A 25,009-nucleotide genomic window follows, 5' to 3' on the forward strand; every position below is an offset into this window, starting at 1 on the left:
AATAGATCTTTTTGATGACATTTTGATCCCAAGAAGAATAAAATGAGAATTGTAGTAAGCATGGTTCTTTTTAGACTTGTGATTCTTCACAGCCTTCTCCAATCTCACGCCCTGAGAGGTGGCTGGATTTCAGTTTTCATACCTTACTTCCCAATGGTCTTGCTGGTATTGAATTATGACATTGAATACACTAGGGCATTATCTTGGTGAAGCTTAATAGAGAATTCCTTGTAATGTATACAGACATAAAAAGATGACATGGCCTGCAGGCCCCTTTAATCAAATCTGTTAAATCTATCAAACTAAATTCATAAGGCATGAATTTAAACTCAGTTCTTCTCTCTCCCTCCCTCTCGCTCTCCCCCTCCCTCCCTCCCTCTCCCCTCCCCCCTCAATTTAGTTTAGAATAATGTAATTATCATCTTAGTTACATTACAATGCAACATTACATTATTTTATAATAAGGAGTTGCCCACAATAACAATTTGACTAGTTCTCAGTAATTCTCTGTGTATCAGTTCAGAATTGCATTTATTCCATGTTCTATTAAGATTAATTTCCTCCATATTTCTTTTTAAATTATAGTCTTTGTCTTGTCTTAAAAACATTATATCTGCTCCAAATATGAAAACTTATGGTCCAAAGTTGATGTTCTCCCACCAGATGAAGACTGCTTTCAGGCTTTAGTCTGGGAAAGTGCCATGTATATGCTAGGCTGGTCTAGAACCTGGGACACTAAAACTGGCTGTCCATGCTTAACCACGGGACAGTCAATTGGCTGTTAATACACTGCAGGGTGAAATAGAGAACTCTATGGTTCCCAAATCCTTCCTTCAAAAGCAGAGATAGTGAAAGATATGACTGGGTTGTGTGGAAAATTGTTGTTCTTTCATTTATGTTCCCTGGAGCCTATCTTGGGAGGCAGATAGGAATACCTGCCTGAGATTCCTCAGGTCCTGGTGAGCTGTATGCCATAGATGTCAATATCACAAGGCCTCTCCCGATTTAGGAAAGTGGCTTCAGTAGAATTCTCTGCATCACGGACATTGTATTCCCCCTTTTTACAGGCTGTGGATTTGAGATAATAAATGATTCCAGCCATTCCTCCCAGGACCAACATGGTGGCACCAGCAATTGCCACAATGACAATAATATATAGCCAGTGATCTGCAAAAGAGAAGCATATTATTAGTTAGCAGCCTTTTGGCTTACGAAAAGAATTCTTAAGTAGGGGCCACCATAAAACTAACCTGACCCTGCTGAAAAATATACAAACCCACATTTAAAAATTTCACATGATCTTTTACTGAGACAAAAAGCCCTTGATAACCCTTCTTTCCTTTGGAAATTCATTTTATGTGGGCTGTTTCATCTGAAATGTTAAATGGCTTAGCTGTTTCTCTTTTGTCCCTCTGAGTTAGAAATGTATCTATGGTTCAGTTATTTTGAAAGTTCATTCTCTATTGTTGGTTGGAGAATTCTGGGAGTTGAAGTCCACAAGTTTAAATTTGCCAAGGTTGGACACCCCTGAATTAGATGTCATATGGTACATGGATATAAGTGTCTCAGTATACTTTTCATTTTTTTTTTTACAGAAACCCAACCAGGATGTTTGCAGACAGAAGCAAACTTTCAGTTGCTTTATCTTCCTATCTGATGCTTAACTGTGCTTTATTTCTTTAAACTAAGCATATGCAGAGCTTTCTTACTAAGTTTTATTTCTCACATAACTCCTGAAAATGGATTCTTATTCTCAGGGGAGAAAAGGAGAGCTTGTAAGTTGTAAGCTGTCCCAGTCCAGCTGTATCCTGTTATCATCTTTAAACATAAAATATCATTGCTAATATCATTTTCAAAGCTTGTGTAGCCTCTGGTCTTACCTTCCACTTGGATTTCTACTTGGCTGTGCTGCTGTCCATGCTTGTTGCTTGCTGTGCACTCATACACACCATTGTTCTGTCCGTCTGCATGGACAATTATCACTGTGCTGTTGTTACCAATAAAGATGACGTTGGAGGCATTGGGTAGCCTCCAGGTGTAGCTGGCAGCTGGGGATCCATCTGCCTGGCAGGTGACGGTGATGTTTTCTCCCCTTCTAATGGGTAAAGAACCACTGACTGATAGAATGGCAATAGCAGGCCTGTCTGGAAACAAAAATGGTGGATGTTCAGTTCATCCAGGAAAAGGGGCTCATTTTTGTTCTCTTGTCTTCTCTAGCTATCTTAGTCTCTTGAGTTATAAACATTGTTAAACAAACTAACAAATAAATAGCATTGCAATGCTTCTAGACAAGTTGATATGTGAGATTTGCAAAGCATCCAGGTGTAGAGGATACTGGCCAGAACTGGGATGCAAAAATCAGATGAACACCAAATGACCACTAGATGGCGTTTTGAACACAGACTTGATACACAGCTAAACTGTAGCACAATTGCTTGTTTCAGAAAGGAGAATGTTAAGGCTCTTTGATCTAGGCTGCAAACATGCAAACCTGGCAGCACAGAGATATCAAAACTTCTTTGCTTGAATCTAGTGATTGTTTGGAGTTTTGCAGCTCAGATCTGTGATCTCAGATCCCTTCTAATAGTTCTTCCCCATTAATATTAAACAGAGAGAGTGGTGAATCTATACTCTATAGTAAGGTGACCAACTTTTTTACAATGAAAAGGAGGACACAAATAGATTGAAGAAAAAATATCGTAAATAAAAGAAACATTTTATTCATTGCAACAATAATACAGACAACTTGCATGAACAAAGTTTGCCAGCCGGGTGTTTTGGCGTGCTCAGCAGCAATTCCTATTGGCTTTCGAAAGCCAATAGGGGGAGTAGCACAGCTCATGCAAAAGTTGAAAAAAAAAAAAAACCATCAAAAAAAAGGTGCCAGAAGGCTGTTCTGAGCATTCTATGAGAAAAAAAAAGCCCTGCAGATTAGTCTTCAAATATCGAAAAGGAGGACATGTAGGAGGACACTTTTCAAGGGAGGACAGAACTTACAAAAGGAGGACTGTCCTCCCTAAAGAAGGACGGTTGGTCACCTTACTCTATAGGAATGTTTTCTGTGAAATTCAGAATACAGAGTAATAGAGTTGGAAGGAACGTTAGAAGTCTTCTAGTCCAACCCCCTGCCCAGGAAGGAAACCTGAAGTGGGATTTATACATAGTAACTTCCCTTACTCTGAACCAACTTTAATTCCAGAATGATTGTGCCACCAAGCTTTGGAAGAATGTCTTAATAATAATATATTTTTAAGCCTCTTTTCACAACATAACCTTAAGACTAAAACTAAGACCAGATTTGGGCTACAGAATTCTGGATGCCAACTGAGATACAAAAAGCCAGTTCTATGCTGACATCCATTCAGGTTTCTGAATCCCAGACTTTGAATCAAGGTACTAGGAGTCCAGCACTGAAAAAGAAAACCCTCACATAGGGCTGGAGAAAAGGGAAGCAAAATTGTGATTGACTGACTGATTGATTGATTGACATCAAATCATTGCCTAGAAAGCTCATGATCTTACTTTATTTTAAATGAATTTCAGAATAGAATCTAAGAATGTTTAGTAGTATTTTGACTTATAAAGTAGTTGAAACAAAACAGAAACATCTGCAGGAAAACAAGGAGGCTCAGAAAACATCAACACAAAAATCTTTTCAAGTCAGATTATGAAGGAAAGGCTTTTGAAGAAATAAATCAAACAACTTTTTCCTGGGAGGCTGTTCCATGAGATGACTAGGACATAGGTTGTTTGAAAATTTACATTTTAAGGTTTCAGATTTAGCCTGAAAATACAAGATGATAGATAACGATCACTTTAAATGGCTATTACATAAGATCATGTATAATAGAGACAACACATCAGAGTGATTAGCGTTTCTTTTTCTACTGGAACATGGGAACAAGGTTTAAAAAACAGATCACTTTTCACACGGCCTTTGGAATCCAAGTGACCATGCATAGGGAGTGATAAGCCTTAGAGAAACTGATCCCTTCTCAGTTTGGGATAGTACCGAGAGAAGTTGACTGCACCAGTTGTGCTAAAATCTCTAAGCAGGAATACAGTAAGCCAGGAAATCCATAATCTAGGGCATATTTGCACTTACTGTTTAAATTGTTCGCATCCTGTCATGCTTACTTGACTGTAGCCATTCTAAGACAATCTTATCCAGAGTAATGACATGGTGATAATTTGCAAAATCTGAATTGCAAACTACTACATAGTCCCATTGGACAATACGCTCCTGCTGTGCCTTCCTACCCTTCTCTTCTCTTATTTTATTTATTTATCACATTTTAAAACCACCCTCTCCTTTACAACCTCACAACTTTTACAAGATTAAAGCATTAAAGACAGAAACCTGTCATCCCAGCCCACAAACCACTTATAGTTATTTGGGCTGTTTGAAAACTGAGGTTGCCTGCTATTTTGGGTGACTGGAAAGAGTAAAGTGCATTTAGAGTGAAAGAGTAGAATTGATATTATCAAGCAGAGAGAAAAAAAATAGAAGAGATGAGAGTGCAGAAAGAAGAGGAGGCAGAGAAAAACCAGAACAAGCTTCTGTTGCAATTTAAACCCACAACATCTGGGTTACAATGCAGGAGTTTTACTGATTTTACTATTGAAACATTGAGCATAAAAGAAAGATCTAAAATACATGAGAGCTCAACATTGGCTCAGCTGAAGAGGTGGTCTTTCCTCTACAAAGAAACTAATGAACTGCTAGGTTTAGGCTGTCCCTAATTCTCGGCCATCCAGCCCAAATGGGCAGGATCACTTTTGAAATGGAGCAGAGTAGAAGGTTGGTTGCAGGTCGAGTAGAAGGTTGATAGAAGGGGACTACATCCATTTCTGCCCTCCAGAAATGGTTGCCAACCAGTTATAACCCTGGGGTAACAGGTAAATCAGGTTCTGTTTCTAGTAGGCATGCTTCCTGCTTTCTTTGTGGCACTTTACTTACTCTCCAAGAGAGGACAGCATTAGGACAGTCTCCTATTTAAATTTTCCTCGCAAGTAGACATATTGGAAAATGAAAAGAGTGTGCAAGGAGGAGATTGATATTCATTGGAGTGAAATACTGTATAGAAAAGGAAGAAGATATAATGAGCTCCCCTCACATATACAGTATCCTTCAGTCACACAATATTTGTCTCACAAATATGTAGGTGCTCCTAGAATGTAGATAAGGAGAGAACACACTTTCTAGAAGCTTGCACTGGGTGAAAAGGGATGCTTCTCCACTACATCTACATCCAGCTTCCTCTCTCTTTTCCTTCAGTAATTACTAGCATAATAATGGCTAACTAAGAGATTTTAGGAACTTTAGGAGATGAATAGAATTGGGAGTACCACTTCATCCCTCTTCAGGCACAGATCTTTTGGATGTTCACCATGAGGCCATGACTGAACTGATGACTCACATTCCACTTGCACGTTCACCATCCATCTCTCTGTTCCATGGCCATTAGTGGCATTGCACTCGTAGATCCCAGAGTCATTCCTGCTGACATTCTGCTCTCTGTAGATTTCCCCAGTCGTTCCCTCCTTGGCACACAAGACAAGTGGGGTGGGAATCCCATTTGCTTCGCAGGCCAGAGATTGCAGAGTCCCTTCCAACCAGGTTTGATTGCTTGGGCAGCTCGATTCATCCATCTTGGGTTTGGCTGCAAAAAATAGATGGATAAGAATCTCCTGACATATATAAAATATGCATAGGTAACTAACAGCTGCTGTCAACCTGCTTCACAGATGGCCAGTTTGTACTTCAAATTAGAGGACTATAACTCCGTTACTAACATATTCCATTTCACAAGATGCCTGGTGTTAAAAACAAATACAGTAAATTAAAATTGCTGGCAAATTCTCTTCATCTTAGTCTGCAAGAACTTTGAAATATGTAAGCCTGAGTTATGGATTTTCAATACTTCATGGACACTCATTAAATGCCATATCTTCAGGGACAAAAGCATGACAGAAAGTAAAGGATTTCATTCTTTTTTTAAAAAAATATTTTATTAGATTTTATAAGGGTGGGGAAGGGATAAGATCGGTAAGGGTGTTGGATGGGGTTGGGGAGTGAGGTTGGGGTAAGGGTAGGGAAATATACAATAGTGGGGTTACCCCCAACAGTAACTCATCGCTTGAGCAAGCAGACTGTCATCTGGGTACAAATGTTAAATAACAGTAATTAAAATAATACTAAAAAGTTATAGTCACAAAGTTATAGTCACAAAGATTTCATTCTTGTTTTAGGCTTTCAACTGAAATATATTACTTAGCTACAGACAAGAGTTAGATTCAGCTGATCAAAAAGCTGATCAAAAAGCCATGTTTGAAGCCATTCCACAACTTGGTATAATATTCCTCTTGTACCAGACAAAGGATGAAGAAAGCCTGGATTTCCAAAGATACAGAATGTTGCTTAGATAAGTGACTGCTAACCTTTAGAGCAGTGTTTCTCAACCTTGACAATTTTAAGGCATGTGGACTTCAACTCCCAGAATTCCACAGCCAGCATTGCTGGCTGTGGAATTCTGGGAGTTAAAGTCCACATGCTTTAAAATTGTCAAGGTTGAGAACCACTGCTTTAGTGGTACTGCAGAGGTTCCTGATGTGAACAAAAAATAAAGTAAAAATAAGTCTTCCTGTGAGATCAAAGTAAGAGATGGACAGATTGGTTGTATTTATAATCAACACTCACTTTCAACTGTAATCTTGACTGCCTTGGCTACACTGCCATGTCGGTTTGTTGCATTACACCAGAAGGTTCCATTGTTAGCCAGGATCCTTTGTCCTTGGCTGAGATCATACGATCTATTATCTTTGGTGCATATAATTTCAGGAGGTGGAAGCCCATCAGCTTTACAGAGAAAAGTTGGCAGTGTCTCTTCCACCAAAGTCCAGTTGCTTGGACAGTTAGATTCATCCATTTCTGGCTTATCTGGAATATCAGGAAAGAGCATAATTTGAAAATGTTAGCTTACAGTTTTAAAGTCCACTCTTAAAGCTAAATTAAAAATTCAGATCAAAAGTCACCAAGAAATCAACTATCTTAATTTGTTTACATATCAAATCATGGTTTAAGGATGAATGGAAAATAAGTTAAGAAAAACTGTCTCATTTAACACTGCCTGTACTTGAACTATCACCTTTTTAGTACTTTGTCCCCCAAAAGAATGTATTAAAATGGACGACAGTTCTGACAATGGTGCAATGAGAATTTCTTTAAGAAGCAGTTCTGAAATAGAGAAAATAGCTTTTGGAGGAAAAGTTACATCGGTTGCAGTTTTCAACTGGGGAAAAAGACCAGTAAAAGAGGAGAATCATAGGGAAGATATGAGAAACCTCTAGTTCAGTGGTGGTAAATCTATGGCACGCGTGCCAGAGGGGGCACTCAGAGCCCTCTCTGTGGGCACATGCGCCGTCACCCCAGCCCCGCCTTCCCCCTGGCCCCCTCTTCACCAGCAGCCCCCCTGGTGGAGAGTTGCCCCCAGGTGTGGCCCGCGCAGAGCAGTGCAGCCAAGGACATGGCAGCCGGGCAGCGGGGACAAGACTCTGCCCTTGCGCCTCATCGCGCGCAGATGATGCTGCAGGGCACGGGCAGAGGGCATGGCCATGGTGCTGCTGGGCTGCCTGGCTGATGTGCTGCGGCAGGCCATGGAGGCGGTGGGTGGTCCTGTGGGCGGGGCAGAGTGGGGGTGGAGTGGGGGTGGAGTGGGGGGCGGAGCATGGAGGGGTGGAGCAGGGCAGGGGTTGGGGTGCGGGTTTTGGGCACTCGGTCTCTAAAAGGTTTGCCATCACTGCTCTACCTCATGATTCTAATCTGATCCATAAGGGTCCCCTCTCTGGTTGAGGTTGCAGCAAGGGTTGAAAACTAACAGAGATAATTATGAAAAATGAAAAAGTACAGGAAAAACTAAGGAGCACAAGAATGGCATCACTTGTTTTGGATCATTTTTAAATGTCAACCATTTTTTTTTTTAAAAAATCCTTGCCAGTGTACCCATCCCTGTTGGGCTGAAATCCATGTTCACTTACATTCCACCTGGATGCTCACAGCTCTAGAGATGGAGCCATGAATATTTGTGGCTGTACAGAGATAACTTCCAGCATATTCTCTGGTGACGTTCTGGAGAACTCCAGGACTATAAGCCATTCCATCTTTAGTGCATTCAACAGTTGGTTCTGGGTTTCCCCAAGCAAAACAGGTGAACATATGTGGTGCCCCTACTGTCAGAATCCAGTTATGAGGACAGCTGGAATCATCTATTTCAGGCTCATCTAGAAGATTAAAAAAAAATCTTTTTTCAATGAAATGTATGAAAATATAGATCAACAATATACAGATGGTGGAGAGGGATTTTTCTATATCCTGGCAATTTCTGTTTTAAAGACTCCAGATCATAAGTTGAATATACATGTTAAGCTGGAAGAAACTTCATGCTGCTTTGGCTAATTCTGTTTCTTGGCATGCCTATAGACCTGGGGGGGGGGGAGAGGGGGAAAGAATGGAATGTGTATTGCAGGTGCAGAGCTGGTAAGCCTGAGAACCAAGGTCATTCAAGATGTTGTTTTCTGAGAACTGAGGATTCTTTCTCATAACAATTGTCTGAAGCTTAATTGGGTAATGTGACATGTACTGTCAGGGGGGAATGGAGTTTCTATGCTTTTAATATACTGATTTGGCACCAATTTAGCCAGAGCTGGTTTTCTATTCATCAGTACCGATATGGTGTGCTCAATAAAGTTTTGCATTAGAGATTGGAATGACTCAGCTGTGCTTACTTTGTTGGGATCATCAGTCCGAACCTTGACACTACATACATAGCCATAAATAGAAACACATTCTGGAACTCCAGTTTTTCAGTATTAACCCACACAGTTTGCATGCAATACCTAGTGAGATGGTATGTGGGAATGACCCTGGAAGACAAGGGAAAGAGATGTTGCCCAGGGAACAATCAGATAAGAGGGAGCATAACCTCAGCTGTAAAACGGTCAGAGAAAGAAACTCAGAAAGGAACATCACTAACTTATCTGGTGGTAAAAGTTGGTGGGTGATCTGTATTTTTAGACTTGCAAGATTCTGTATATAAAAGCATTGTAATAAAGTAGTATTAGCTCATATAGTCACATTTTCTGATTGCACTACTTGGAAAGGCTGACAAATTCACAAGTTGCACTTACACTCCACCGTAACAGCAACCATCTTGGTAACTGACCCATGTACATTGGTAGCATTGCAGTAATAAACACCAGCATGACTTTGAGTGATATTGTGCATCCTTCCAGCATTGTACACTTTGCCGTCTTTTATGCAGAATACTTCCGGAATTGGAATACCATCAGCTAGGCAGCTGAGATTCCACAGGCTTCCTTCTAGCCAAGTTTGGTGACTTGGGCATTTGGACTCTCCCAGCTCTGGGCCATCTATTACAGAGAGAAGATGGAGAAGGTGTTTGGTGATAAGAACACAGGAACTTAAAACAGTCCTTTTGGCATCAGGCCAGAAGCCCATCGTCTAGTATTCTGTGTTACAGTCCAGGCAAACAGATGCATTCAAGAATCTTACAAGCAGATGATGATGATGATGATGAAGACCTGTGATTCAGTAAGTGGCATATAACCACCAAACCAGAAGTATACAGTCAATATGATATCTAAAAACATTCTGGTTCTTCATGAATTTATCTAGTCCGCTTTAAAAGCAGTTTGTGACCCTTGCCATATCTGGCTGATAAAGTTTTGTAAAGCAGTGCTTCCTTTTACTGGCCCTGAATTTCCCTGCAATGAATTTTAATGGATGTGAATGTGAAAAGGGAGAAAGGTTGGTAAACACATTAGATGCTTTTTGACTTTACAATATAGGACTGAGAGAGAGTGGCTGGTCCAAAGTCACCCAGTGCCTACAAAAAGGCTGGAATCAGGATCTTCTCTATTAGTCCAGCTCCTTAGACACTACTCCCCCCCCACTCAAACACATGTACATGCACAAAGATACATAAATATTACTTACATTCAACACGGATGGTGATTGTTCTAGTGCTGGAACCGAGCTCATTGGTGGCTGTGCAGTTATAGATGCCAGCATGGCTCCGGTCCACCTGTTTCTTCTCTTCAACATCATAAGCAATGCCCTCTTTGAAGCAAGCCACCAAAGGCTTTGGGTTCCCCTTAGCCAAGCAGTGGAGCATTTGTTGTGTTCTCTCTACCCATGTACGGTTGCTGGGACAAGACAACTCATCCATTTCTGGCACATCTGCAATGTGCAGAGGGAATATACACATTGGTTGAGGCTCTTCTCTCTTTGGATGAGAAATAAAGGGGGATGTTTAAGGTCGGAGAAGAATATTGGGGTGTCAGTGGGCATATTGTTAGTTAAGCCTGGAGTGAGGCTGGTTTAAGATCTGGAGAGGGGCGTGCCTCTAGTGGCATGTTCTGTCTATCACTAAACTATAGAAAATAGTGTGTTCTTTATTATATTTCAGACTGTGTGCAGGCAACCATATACATTTGTCTTATATTTTACTGCTAGATTAATTGATCTTCTGCAAATTTGCCTTGAAGACTTTGCAGTGGAAGTGAGGGGTACTTAAAATTTTCTACAAAAGTAAAATGAACTGGGGATCTTTTGTGTCCTGTGATTTGTTGTTGTTGTTGATGATGATGCTTTTGAATCAATGATGACTGCCTGGACTTTGTGCCACAAGCAGTACTAGAAATCTGTCTCCTTGTTTCTAGCCTAGTGCTTTAATCACTATTCCAAAGGGGCTCTCCTCTGTGATGGGAGATTCAGAATTATTACCTTGCTGTAGATTCATGGCTATGTCATATATTTCAGCTTAATTATTTGCTCAACACAGAACAGAACAACAGAACAATAACAGAGTTGGAAGGGACCTTGGGGGTCTTCTAGTCAAACCCCCTGTTCAAGTCAGGAAACCCTATACCACTTCAGACAAATGGTTGTCTAATCTTTTCTTAATAACCTCCATTGTTGGAGCACCCACAATTTCCAAAGGCAATGTGTTCTGCTGCTTAATTGTTCTCAACTGTCAGAAAATTTCTCCTTAGTTCTAGGTTGCTTCTCTCCTTGATTAGTTTGCGTCCATTGCTTCTTGTCCTGCCTTCAGATGCATTTTGGGTTGCACAGGGATTTCTGAGTACCAGAAATCATTATATAATTTGCAAGGAGGGAGGCTGATCTTGTGCAGTCATCTTTTAAAAAACTAGAATCCCATTGATCTTCCGTTGTGTTTTAAATATATATGGCAAGGATACATCTGCACTTGAGGTGGTCACTATTACTATGGAAACTGTACAGGTAAGCCCCCATTCCATATTGACTGACAGCCAGCAAATCTGAGTTTCAATATTCATTCGAACTGACTAGTGCTTGTAGCTAAAGATCATGTATACAGGAGGATTACTCTAGTCTAAACTTCCCCCGTTCTGCTAGAGAAAAGCTTTTATCTTTTTAGGACAAAGGCAGGAGCTAGGTAGCAAGGTTGAGAAATGTTGCACTTGGGCTTCTAATTGAAAGTTGCAACCTACAGGAACTAATCAAGTGGCAGTAAAGCTTTTGCTGTGGAAGTCTATTTGTCTCTAAGGAATAGATAGACAACTCTAGACAAAACACAATATTAGAATTTTTATTTTGACTGTGTGTATTTGGTATTAATGTTCTCTGTACAGGCTCAATATTGGTGTGTTTTATATAACTTTACATCACAAGCTCTTCATATTAAGAAGAGACCCTTACTTGTGGTCTATTCATAGCTTATATTTTCCATTTTCTTCTGTTTTTAATACTGTTTGATATTATTTATGTCTCGTGAGATTGATCCGTTTTCCTAAAAACAAATGGATAAGAACTGGCTGATTTCTTTAGCTGTTCCTCAGTGCTGTGCAACCAGACTTTTTTTCCACTTCTTTTCTTTTAAATTGCCACAAATAAGTATGTAATGCAGACTGTGGGGATGCTATCTTTCCTCACATACTAAAGGCAGAGGGGAGGATTCCAGGTGAGGGGCTGCCTACAAATAGGTGGTGGCAGTGAGGGCTACCAAACCACACACCGAGGCAGAAGATAGACCCAGGAATCTTTTGCCCTACAGTCTCACTGCTGCCACCCCAATTAGGTATAAGAGACAGTCTTTGCCATCTTGCGAAAAGAGGCACATACATACCCTCTAATTCTTAGCCACTGGTTTTCCGAACCATTTGCCTTCTGTAACAGGAGAGCTAAGGCTCTTTCATTGTGCCCTAAAACCATCTCTCTACCAAGCCATGGGGGGGAGGCAGATGAAAGATGGTGAAAAGTAGGGATAGTTTGGATGCCAGTTCTCCCAGGACCCAAAAGACCTACTTCTCTCTTCTCTAGGGGTCTTTAGTTGTCATTGCCGTAGTCATCATGGGATTGGAAAATTGGCAATAGAAAACCAGGAGCACTAGATGAAACAAAAAGCACTTGAGGGTGAGGATTGGGAGAAAGGACTGGAAGTTGATTTTGGGTTCCCGTTTATCCAGCAGTAAAAAGACCTCCTTTCCCCCAAAGGAGGTCTACTTAATTACAGGGGTGCCTCCTGCAGAGATGGTTCCTCAGTAGTACAGAGGAACAGCTTAGCTCCTGCAGAGTCTAGGAGGCAGGGGACCTTTTTACATACTATGTATCTAATGGTCTACTGGTCAACCACTGGACACGTGACACACGTTGGCATTTCACCCGGAGATTGCTTACCAGCAGTGCCACTTCTGCACTCCTGGGGACAGCCACACTCTTGGTTTTTATAATATAATGCAACTTCATTTGTGCATCATCAGGAGTGCATTAATACAATGGACCACTATGTCACAATAGAGAATCCTGGTTGCACTCCTGTACTCCTGCGTGAAAGCATGAATACCGTAGGTACTCTTCCCTTCCTCCTCTCTTCTGCTTTGATTGCCCCCTAGGTCAAGGGGCAGGGTTAGGAGTAGAGAGAAGGATGGTCTGGTTGCTCCCAGCTGCTCTTGTTTGGAAGGCAGAAAGAATAGGGGGAAGAGGAGAGAAGTGGCTGAGAATGGATCCTTTGGGGCACGTTCTCTATTTTTTCCATGGCTTAGGGGGTCTCATGCTGCCAATTACTAGCACCAAAAAAAGGGTTCCCCACTTGCCTTTCTCCTCCCACTGCATCTTGGGTGGACAGAGTCCCTCCTGCTTTGGGCCGAGGCAGAATGGAAGGTGGAAGAGTACTCAGCATTTCTTTGGTGCCAGGTCTCACCTTGCGCTGCCTCCATCTCTGCTTCCTCTCCCTATACTCCTGACAAAAGGTTGAATCCAGGTCTCTAGCTCCTCTCACCATCACTAATTCCAGGCATCTTTAATTCAATGCTGGCGGTGCCTGTAGCAACTACAGAATTACACCTCCTTGTTCCTTCCTGATAGACATTGAATTGCAAATGAGTTTGTCTGCCTCCTTTGCCCACCACTGGCTGTTATCCTATGCTAACACAGTATTATATTTAAAGTGGCAGTGAGTGTGTGAATAGTTTGCTAGATTTTTATTGTTCTTTTTAATGAAACTACAAACACGAAAAGGTCCTAGCATTGCTGACAGGGCAGGCAGGTTGCTGGTTCTTCCTGGGTTCCCCTCTGTAGTAAAAGCCTGCCTGCTTTTATTGGGGGCTAAAATAATGAACTGTTTTGCAGCCAGAGTGCACCAGGGTGCACCATTATTCAGTGGAAACAGCAATACAGAAAAGAATTTGGACAGGTCATTGTGAGATCTACAGTAATATAATCAAAGAGTTTTTGTCTCTTACTGGGCAATTCCAAGCAGAGCCAAAATGGTTCAAATGTGCTAATTTGCAGGGATAAAGGAAATAAGCCTTTTAATGGAAAACAAGCAGACAACTTGTTGTGGGCAGGAAGGATATTCTGTACTCACAGAAGACGGTGAGAGTGGCAGAGGTGTGCTTTGTCAGGGTTTTCCCATCAATTTCCAGTTCCATAGCACATACAAATTCTTGCTCATTGTCTTCCTCTTGAGCTGTCAGGTTGAATTGCAAAGGAAATTCATCACTGGATGCCAAGATTCCCCCAGAAGCATTTTGGATCTGAAGAGAAAAGCTGGGTGGTTCAGGCGCTGATGAATTGCATAGAATTGTCACAAGCTGATTGGCAAGGGCCTCAGAGGGGTGGACTTCCAAAGAAGGCTGTGGAAAACCTGCAATTTGAGGGGGGGGGGAAAGAACACTAGTTCTGAAACAGCTCAGGAGATGATGGCAGCTAAGAACTACATCAAATGTTAGGCACTATTTCACAGATAAATAGTCTTAAGAATTTGTTTATGAACAGATATGTGTAATTGCTGATCACCAGATGCTTTGCAGTACCAGCCCAATCAACTCCAGCTAGCACAGGCAGTGATCAAATGTAATGAGAGTTACTGCTCAATATAACAGGAAAATTCACAGGTTGGGTGGAAATTACATAAGGTACCAAAGAAGGAAACATGATGTTATGTTTTTGGCATATCCAGCAACATATTTTTGCTGGAGTTTTATGTATTTACAGTTCTGGGTCCAGATTATTTTTTTATACAGCTTGCTCAAGGAGAGAAAGAACAGATGGGTACAAGGATCGTGGAATTTGGAAGATCATCTGATGACTGAAAAAAAATAAGGCTGAAAACATGACCTGCTTGTTCTTCTCTCAGGTTCTTTAGAACTTTGCATAGTAGCTTATCATGATGGCATCTCACAAACATCTCACTGCATTTGTCATATACATGCCCTCTGCTTCAGAAATGCCTTCTTATGGGGCTAGAGCAGACATATCAAACACAAGGCCCGGGGGTCAGATGTGGCTCACAAAGTGGTTTCATGTGACCCGTGAAGCCATCCTGGAAATAGTAAGGGAATGGCCCGCGCTGCCTTGGCCCTGACCCAGGCTGGCCAGGAGCCAATGTACAATTTTGTGGTGGCCAACTATGCTGAAACGCATTCAGTCTTAACTCCACAAGGCCGTCCGGAACCAGCAAGGAACCAGCTCCTACCGTGTCGGCCCCGTCCCCTGGGTGCATACTGGGGAGGTGTCACCTCCCCAGCTGCATTTCTTGCCTGTTTTTCTCCCTCCCTCATCTTAAATATTTTCCCACCACTATGTACTTAGGAAATAAGGAAAGAAAGAAGGAAAGAAGAAGAGGGAGGATCTGAGGGAAGTCCTACCTTAGTCCTGCCCTGCTGCCCTTTCACCATCCCCTTGCACCCTCCTCCTGGCCTATCCTGAGGGTCTCCCATCCTATTGCTAAGGAAGCTTTGAATACAAAGCCAGGTCTCCTCCCAGAGGGAATGGGCCTCCCTCTGACTTTGCCCTGGTACTCATCATGAGCAACCTGGCTAAGGAGAGCAAGCACAGCAGCAACAGCCTTGAGGAGGAGGTAAGTGCAGCTGGGCGCCTCCTTGGGGAAGTGGGGCTGGGCTTGGTGCCGCGGGTGTTCCAGGGCCAGGCTGGGCATTTGACCTCTGCTGCTAGGGCTCTGGGCAACCCGCACCACCTTCCAGCCCCCCTCGCATGGCCTGAGAGGAACAGGGAGGCTCCTCCAGTGGACCATGCCTTGGCACTTGCCCTGGTCCCACCCCCTTCTGCCAGAGACTCTCAAATCTGTCCCACTCCTGCCCAGGCCCGCACAGGCACCCTTGACGCAAAACATGTAGATCTGGCCACGCCCACCCAGTAGGCCCCACCCACTCCATCCATGCCCACTCAGTAGGCTACACCCACCCGGCGCCCTGAGGGCAACCTTAATGCTGATGTAGCCCTCAATGAAATTGAGTTTGACACCCCTGGGCTAGAGGGAACTATGGCTTTAAGAACCCAAGCAAAACCCTAGATGTGGAATTGGTGTTGATGTCTTGTGTGCTTTTTTTTTTTTTTACTAATGGTTTCTAATGAGATAGAACCATTTACCCACTGGCAGCAAATGAGATAAAAGGAAAGCAATTCAGATTCTTCTTGGTCTGCTGCCATTAGAGGCTCATTCAACAGCAGGCATGCACAGATTGAAATCTTATGCAACCCTCAAAAATCCCAAAGACCTCCCAAAATTTGAATCCAAAGTAAGGAAAAAAATGAATACAGGTAAAAATAATTACATTGAATTTAATTGGCATTTGATCCACCTATTTGTTGACATTAGGCACTTGGCATACCACTCAGCAGCAAGTGGAACTCCTGCTTCAAAAACTATCACAACCCCCCCTCCCCTTTTAATAGGAAGTATGGTGTACTAGTAGTGATGATTGCATGTCAGCAGAAGACATATCCACACAGGTCTTGAACTGGAGACATGAAAACTGTGTGTTACTCAGCTATAAAGGAAGGCCTTTGTCCCAAAGTCTGAAAACAACTGAAATCTTTCCCCATAGTTTTTGGTGTCAGATCTACTTGAGATCCGGACTAGTTAATAAATTTGCTGTTGAGTACAAATGCTTTTTACCTTCCCTCTATCTTTGCCTTAGCCCGACCTTCATTGTTCAAAAACCTGGACTCACAATATGTGTGACCCCAATGACATGAACAAAAGTTTCAGTGAAGTGGCACTGTCTCCACTGCAGATAATGTGCTTAGTACTGTCATTCCTTCATCACCTAGGTCCTAGCTAGCTTGCTTTGGAAACAAGCCACAATTCTTTGGAAATCAGAACAGCCACTCACTGTAGATATGCATGGTTTCCACTGCAGATTTGGTCATGGGCCCCAGGGATACAGAGCAGTTTAGCAGATAGTTTCCTGTTGGCAAGGAAGACACCTGAGCTTCAGCTCTCACAGTATTGCCTGACAGAGTGATGCTGGCATTCAGACTCTGTTCTCCAAACTTCAAATCAAATTGGGCCTCTTCAGCTGGGAAGATCCCAGCAACCTCGCAGGTCACACTCAGGTTAGAGCTAGCTTCTACGTAGCGCGAAGTGTGAAGCTGGGGATCTGCCAGAAAACCTATAAGAAAGAATTTTTCTGATTATTTCTCTGCCAGGAAAGCCATCAGATATGAGAGTCTCTGTAAGCACCCTCTTAAGAAACCAGATTAGTTCCATGAATCCCCCAAAGAAAGCTACTCTTCTCTGTAAATGTTCGTCCTTTACTCTCTAACCCAGTGGTTCTCAACCTTTCTAATGCCGCGACCCCATAATACAGTTCCCCATGTTGTGGTGACCCCCAACCACTTATACATCACCGGGTGCCAGGGGCGTGGCGAAAGAAAAGGGGGGAAAATGGCGGACAACCTTGTTTGGCGACCCCCATGAAATGGTCATTCGACCCCAAATGGGGTCCCGACCCACAGGTTGAGAACCACTGCTCTAACCAGTCAGGAAATTCTGGGACTTCCATTTTTTCTTCTGCTGTCATTAATAATATTTGTCTAATTTATCCAGAATGGGCATATTAGCCTTTGGAGGCAATATATGACTCCCTGGATTTTATCTGGGCTTGTGTATACATGACAACACCATGCTTATTGTAAGACTTGAAAGTTTCCTTCTGAACATGTATTTTGACTTACCATTGGATGGGAACACTGAAATAACTGAGTACTTGATAGACTTGATAAGGATTCCCAGACCTTTATAATGCGGTACACCTACTAGTGCCAGAGCAGCATAGGAATGGATTTGGAGGATACCACATAATTCAGCAATGTTGTGCTGCTGATCATCAATGTGATGACATTGCTCTTGGTTCTCTCCGGATTTCCTGACCCAACTGCTCCCGCCCCCCAAGGATTCTTCTAATGAAACCAAATGAAATGAGAAGTTGTTCTGTAGTTTTTTAAAAAAAGTGTTAGTGTTCAACATCACTTTTGAAGCATAGCCCCATCTTAGGAAACAATGAAAATGGGGGTGAGAATGATATATGAGCAGGTCAAGGTTTTGTTTGCAAATGTTCCTCCTTGCCTAACAAAACTGACAAATATAAATAGGAGTGCTGGTGGTAATCACTGAGGAAGTTGGATGGGGTATCAGGGGGCCCATTGTTGATAAGTGTGAAAGCATCCAGGATAAGCTTTTAAAATTTCACAGGTTCACATAATCTCCAATTACTGTTTTTTCACTGACATAATGTACTCACTAGTTGTTTTGATCTTTTGGGGGCCTTCACTGTTCTTAACCACTTGATGTTTTTCACCTTAGTTATGGGGCATATTTATTTCTAAAACATATCTTGAGCCTTTTAGAATAAACAGAAAAATGACATACAGTCAGTTAATGTTCTCAGGTATCCAGGTACACATGTTGTGTGACAATCATTAAAGAAATCTGCCTACATCTTTTCTTTCCAATGCCCTTATACTCGGTTACAAGTAAAATTGGGGGCAGTTAATTCTCCAGGCACCAGAACAGAGTTGTGAGTCACAGCCATCATAACTTCATTAAAACAGCCAGCTCAGGGAGACTAAAGGGCAATGTCTTTGACATACAGTTATTAATAGACTCCCACTAACAGGATTACAATAATTACATATTTTGGACATGCTCAGTAGCAGCAGAATGCCTTTCCTGAATGCAGAACTAGGACCTGGGGTGGAGGAAGGGGAAAAAACATGAAGCAATTATTTGTCCTTTCAATGAAATTCTTACTAGGTTGGCTGATATCAATAGCTTATCAAATTAAATAGCCTGCAATTAATTTTAATTGTTCAAAATTATTTGAGAAACCAGTGAAAATATAGGAATTCTTAAGTGAGGCAAGTTGAAGTCTGGTTACCATATTCATCAGTCATTGCTTAGCCCAATTTCAAAAGATCCTTGGTTCTTGTAACAGGAAGTGATCCTTCCTCCTTTTGACACTTTATGCAGGCACAGAGGAGAGAATGAGGAAAGGTAACACTTATTTTGTCATCCTCCTCTAGCCACTGCTAGCTTTGCCTCCTTATCACTAGCATATGTCCTTAAACAACAAAAAATTTCAACCCTGATTTTATCAGGTTGGGTTAATCTTTCTAGCCAAGTGCTGCATTTACTCTTCTTGTTGTTCTTCCTCCTTATTATTATTTGTTTTCAACATATGGCTGGTGTTATAGTGATGTCACTAGAGTTAATAGGCCCAAAATGTGGAGATATGGTGGGAGCATTGGGTTCAAATATATCAAAAGGACATATTAAGCCTTCCAGAGTCACATCACATCCACTATTTAAGCCTTAAATTGTAAAAAACAAAACAAAAAAGGGAAGTGAAAAATGTAAGACACTGATAATTAGTCATTTTGTTATTGCATTTCAGTGACACAACCTTTCAAGATAGTAAAATGTAACCCACGCTTACAAAAAATAATTATTTAAGTAAAAGCTGATAAAAACAAGATGGCAACCCAGCCAACCACAGAAACCCACAAAGGGCTCCTGCTACCCTAGTCCAAAGCCTGGTGGAAGAACCAAGTCTTCAAAGCCCCCCAGAATAACAGGCAGGGTGGGTACCACTGAATTGCAGGGGACCTTCATTCCAGAGGGCAGGCACAGGGACAGAGAAGACCTGCCTCTTGATGACAGCATGTCAACCCTTTTAGTCCTTATCAGTTGGGCACTATAGAAGGTAGAGAAAGCCTCAACTATAAAGCCACATAAGGCTTGATAGGTCATAATACACGCCTTAAATTGTACTTGGGAACAGATTGGCAGCCAGTGCTGCAGAGGTGTTTCATGGGCATCCCCTTCACTGCTAATTATCTTGCTAATAACCTGCTGCAGTCTGGACCAGTTGAAGCTTCTGAGTGATCTTCAGGGGCAGCCCCATGTAGAGCACACTCTAGTGGTCCAGTACAAGGTGACTAGATCATGAGTGATGATCTGAAGGGCCTTCTGATCTAGGAAAGGGCATGACTAGCACATCAGATGAATTTCTGTAAAGGCCTTCGTGGCTACAGCTGTCACCTGCTCATTGAGCAGGAGTGGTGAATCCAAAAAGACCCCCAGATTGTGCACCACTCTGGATTGGGGAAGTATAACCTAACCCAGTGTGAAAACTGGAGTCTCTCTTGATTGGGTCAGTCTTCAGCAAACCTTATATAGGAAGCTGGAGAAAGATGGAGAAGCAAGATTTGACCCCAGTCTTCTCTGATAATACAAAGAGAATAAGAACAGAAAGTGAGTCTGAATAAGTAATGAGCACAGGAGAGAATTTAACCATTGCAATCTCTCAAAGTTGAAGTCTAATCAGGAACACTGCAGAAAAGCTCTGTTATAATTAAGATCCTGTCAGAATCCAATCATATTTCATCTTTAATTATCAAATATAGAAACTCCCAATTCTGCCTTCTTTGGATTCTGCCATAAGAGGGGGAGAAGGGGGAGAACAAAGGGGCTTTATGGCCCTCACTTCCTTCAGTAGACTTCAAAGAGCTGAATGCTGAATGTGTGTTTATTGTAACCTATTGTAACCTCAAAGCGTTAGCATCCAGAGAACATTAGCATTAACAAAGAAGAGTATTTGCCTTTCATGTAGTTATCTGAAGTCTCCATCCAGACGGAAGAAAGAAGAAACGGGGTGGAATTGTGATACTTGAAACTATCACTGGAAGGGGGGTTGATTGGGTGGGACTACTGGGGAACCCCTTAAAACCTTGAATGGGAGAGCTTGAACCCCAAGTCCTGTCTAGCATGCCTGCAACCATTTTCTCTTAATAAAGGATTCCTGTTGGAAGAATTATTCCAAGAGTTCTGTCTTCTTAAGATGCAAAGTGGGGTGGGTCCTTACATTAGACAGGACTTGCAAAATTAATCCACCTGGAAGGAAGACCCTTGCCGGGGGATTTTGCAAAAATTTACCATGTCAGACAATGGAGCAAGAGAGGGGGAAAACTCCCTGGAAAGAGAGCCGCTGACCCAGTTGGAACCTTGCCAGATGTTGGGATCCGAGAGGTCAGATTCCTCAGGAGAAGAAGTGGTGGAGACACAGGACCACAAGCCTCGCTGGTCGATGGGCGTTGGAAAGAAAAGTGAGTGGGGAAAGGAATCAAGAAAGGGGACCCTGAGACGGGGGACCAAGCAACCCGAATGGAAGCAGGAGATGGAGAAATCCCTGCACGCAAGTGAAGAGGGAGGAAGCTGGGCACCGTACTCAGACTGGATCCTAGAGAAAGCTATTGACCTGATGAAGAGAACTCTCAGCTCCCTAGGAGAGGAGAATACTGAACCTTACGGCTGCCCCAGTTCCTGGAGCCGCAAAGGGAGAGACACCGAGGGGGACGTGGAACCTGCAACCCCAGGGACATCTACTGATCCAGGAGCTCCCACCCCCTACCGGACCACAGATGGCAATCTGGACGGAAGGCACTACCACCCACAACAGAGGCACCGATCCATTCCAAGACGTCCACCGTTGGAAGTGAAATTCAAAGGGGAGCCAACACGCTTGGGGTTTTTTCTAACCCAAGTCCTCAGCTACATGGAGGAATATGGGCAGGATATTACCAGCGACAAAGCCCGCATCCGGATCGTGCAATCTGCCCTGGATGGACCAGCTGCGGATTGGGTAGTGAACTTGCATGACTCCAATGCCCCAGAACTCAGTAACTTCAACCGTTTCATGTCCTCTTTGAGAAGACGATTTGAAGACCCCCTGGCTGATCGCAAAGCCCGTGAAAGAATAACAACGATGAGGCAGGGCAAACGCCCAGTGGCTGAGTATACACAAGAATTCGGGCCATTGCCAGCAAACTGAATTGGCCAGAAGACATCCTCCTTGGCCATTTCAAAGACGGACTAAACTATGATCTATATGATGCTTGCCTGCCCCGAGGGGACCCACATCGACTTGAGGAATGGTACGTCTTGGCAGAGGAAGCAGAGATCGACATATTGAAGAGGCACCGCCGAGGAAAACAATGGAGCCGCCCCCCGCCTGAGCTGACACATCCAACCGGTGAAATCATCGGATACAGCCAAGAAGCAAATGAGATGTTTCAAGTGCGGAAGAGAAGGGCATCGAGCTGTAGAATGCCGCTCAAAGGCCCCCCAGCACAACCCAGACAGATCCCAAATCAACAAACCCGGAAAGTATTCAGCTAAGCCAAAAGAAACGGCCATGAGAATGATGGAAATTGCAGAAAACCCCACCTCTGCTTACCAAGGGGAAAGGACTCCAGCCTACACCATAGGGCCGGTGGATGCCTCAGATGACAGCTCGGAGGGCGAACCCCTGGTAAGTGGATGCATCACACCCATCTTCAAAACAGTGACTATATTAATCCCCCCCATGCCCGAAGCTGTGAAGGTGAAAGCCTTAATAGACTCTGGCTGTACCCGCTGCCTCATTAGCCCAACACTAGTGGGGAATCTGGGCATCCCATCCAGGAGACTGGAACAACCAATCTCATTTGGCCAGCTAGATGGATCCATAGCAGGGGGGGTGCCAGCTACCCTAGCCACTTTGCCAATACATCTCTCCCTGGGCAACCATGAAGAGGACTTAACGTTTGTGGTGACCCCAGGTATGGAATGCCCAATGATTCTAGGGATGGAATGGTTGAAAAAATGGAACCCCTGGGTAAATTGGAGGACGACAGAAATCAAATTCCCGAAGGGGGACCCTATGGACTTAAAACCCCAAGAGAGGCTACCAGAATCAAGAATAGAAAAAGCATCCATAGGAGAGGAAAAAAGATTAACAGAAATACCAGAGGAATATAGGGACCTTGCTGAAGTCTTCAGTGAGGAGAGGGCGAATGAGCTTCCCCCCCACCGACCCACAGACTGTACCATTGAATTCAAGCCTGGGGCAAAACTCCCGAAGCCCAGATTATACTCCATGAGCCCAAAGGAGAAGGAGGAAATGGAAAGATTTATAAAAAAAAACCTGGAGAGAGGTTTCATTGAGCCAGCCAAGCCTAAAGTGGCTGCCCCGGTCCTTTTTAGAGAGAAGAAGGATGGCTCTTTACGTTTATGCGTGGATTATAGGGCCCTGAATACAATCAGTGAAAGCAACCTATACCCGCTGCCCCTCATGAAAGACATGCTGTCACACCTATCGAAAGGGAAAATTTTTTCTAAACTAGACTTAAGGGAAGCTTACTATCGAGTGAGAATCAAGGAAGGGGACGAATGGAAGACTGCATTTAACTGCCCCATGGGGTGCTATCAATTCAAAGTCTTGCCATTTGGATTACAAGGGGGCCCTGCAGTCTTTATGCAACTAATCAATGACGTTCTAAGGGAGCACCTGTTTAAGGGGGTCCTTGTTTACTTGGACGACATTCTTATCTTTACCGAAACAAAAGAAGAACACGTCAAACTTGTCAGAGCGGTTTTAAAGAAGCTGCGAGCCGCCCACCTATATGCCAAACTCTCAAAATGCGAATTCCACCAGGAAAGGATAGACTACCTAGGCTATCGCATATCCCCACAGGGCATTGAAATGGACCCAGAGAAGGTCAGAGCAGTATTAGAATGGGCACCACCCCGCACAAGAAAGCAACTACAAAGTTTCCTGGGCTTTGCAAATTTTTACCGCCAATTCATCCCCTCATTTGCACAGATAGCCTTGCCCCTCACTAACTTACTAAAAACGAAGGGAACACCCTCAGTAAAACCTAGCCAGCCACTAACATGGACAATGGAGTGCCAAGCAGCGTTTGAGAGACTAAAGAGACTTTTTTCTGCCGAACCAGTACTAAGGCACCCAGACATGGACAAACCCTTCATAATACAGGCAGATGCAAGTGATGTGGCAGTGGGGCTGTGCTATTACAAGAAAATGATGATGCAGTATTGCAACCCTGTGCATATACATCTAAGAAACTCACGGAAACAGAACAGCGCTGGCCCGTATGGGAGAAGGAGGCTTATGGGATACGTTGGGCATTACTCACGTGGCGACAGTTCCTGGAAGGCAACAAAATCCCCTTCCAGGTATGGACTGATCACAAAAATTTAGAAGCCCTGAAAACTTCCAGGAAACTCAATCCCAAACAAGCCCGCTGGTCCCAGCATTTTCACCAATTCCAATTTAAGCTCAAACATTTACCAGGAAGAAAGAACTTCCTGGCAGATGCACTATCTCGCATGCCCCAATATAACAGCGCACGAACCACAGACTCTAGACCAATAATGGCAGAATCACAACTGGCAGCGCCAGTAACCACAAGAACCCAAGCCAAAATAAAACCACAACTGGACAGCCAAACTGGGATTGAATTCAGAAAAAGTTTGGAAACAGATGATTGGTTCCAGAAAAACAAACATGTGTGCACAATGAGAGACGGATTGCCTTGGGTAGGGGAAAAGTTATATATACCAACAACTCAAAGACTAACTTTCATGCAACTTTGCCATGACACAAAATCAGCAGGGCATTTTGGATTTGTAAAAACTCTACACTTAATTAAACGGCAATTTTGGTGGCCATCAATAAAAAAGGACATAGAAAGTTATGTTGCCAGCTGCCCAACCTGTGCATCAGCAAAGAGGTTGCAAGGGAAATCGCCAGGGCTGTTACAACCAGTGGCAAGTCCCTCAGCCCCCTGGAGGGAAATAGCCATGGATTTTATAGTGGAATTGCCTGAAAGCAATGGGAATACTGTTATCTGGACAGTCACGGACCTATTTTCCAAACAGGTGCACTTTATCCCTTGCCAAAAAATTCCCACTGCAAAGGCCTTAGCAAAACTTTTCATCCAGCACATTTACAGATTGCACGGGGCACCCCAACGCATCATCTCTGATAGGGGAGTGCAATTTACGTCTGCATTTTGGAAGGAATTTTTATCCCTTTTAGGGACCACTCAGGGATTGACATCTAGCCACCACCCTCAAGGAGATGGTCAAGCGGAACGTTGCCAGTCGGTACTTGAGCAATATTTGAGATGCTTTTTAAATTTCCAACAGAGTGATTGGACGGACTTACTTCCTTTTGCAGAAGTTGCCTACAATAATGCAGTCCACTCCAGCACAGGCTACACTCCTTTTCAAATAGCCAACGGCCAAAGTTTCAACCCTATGCCAGAGTTAACCCCAAAAGAACCAACGATCCCTTCACT

At 43.1% G+C, this 25,009-nt stretch overlaps 1 protein-coding gene across 2 annotated transcripts in view; it reads right to left on the reverse strand.

Annotated features, from left to right (window-relative positions):
• Positions 1-458: 458 nt before the first annotated feature.
• The window catches only part of ICAM5 (intercellular adhesion molecule 5), a 37,196-nt gene continuing 12,645 nt past the window's right edge, over positions 459-25,009 (reverse strand). For both annotated transcript variants that reach the window (XM_039328329.1, XM_039328330.1), the window contains exons 4-12: positions 16,699-16,977; positions 13,929-14,207; positions 10,016-10,258; positions 9,187-9,429; positions 8,038-8,280; positions 6,701-6,940; positions 5,421-5,663; positions 1,881-2,144; positions 459-1,167 (exon numbers count right to left, since the gene is read on the reverse strand). In XM_039328329.1, coding sequence (XP_039184263.1) covers positions 950-1,167; positions 1,881-2,144; positions 5,421-5,663; positions 6,701-6,940; positions 8,038-8,280; positions 9,187-9,429; positions 10,016-10,258; positions 13,929-14,207; positions 16,699-16,977 — 2,252 coding nt within the window. In that variant the 3' untranslated portion in view covers positions 459-949. The remainder of the gene's footprint in view (positions 1,168-1,880; positions 2,145-5,420; positions 5,664-6,700; positions 6,941-8,037; positions 8,281-9,186; positions 9,430-10,015; positions 10,259-13,928; positions 14,208-16,698; positions 16,978-25,009) is intronic.

This window comes from Crotalus tigris, unplaced genomic scaffold (genome assembly GCF_016545835.1).
Source record: "Crotalus tigris isolate CLP2741 ecotype Arizona unplaced genomic scaffold, ASM1654583v1 scf7180000024375.2447938, whole genome shotgun sequence".
Classification (NCBI taxonomy): domain Eukaryota; kingdom Metazoa; phylum Chordata; class Lepidosauria; order Squamata; family Viperidae; genus Crotalus; species Crotalus tigris.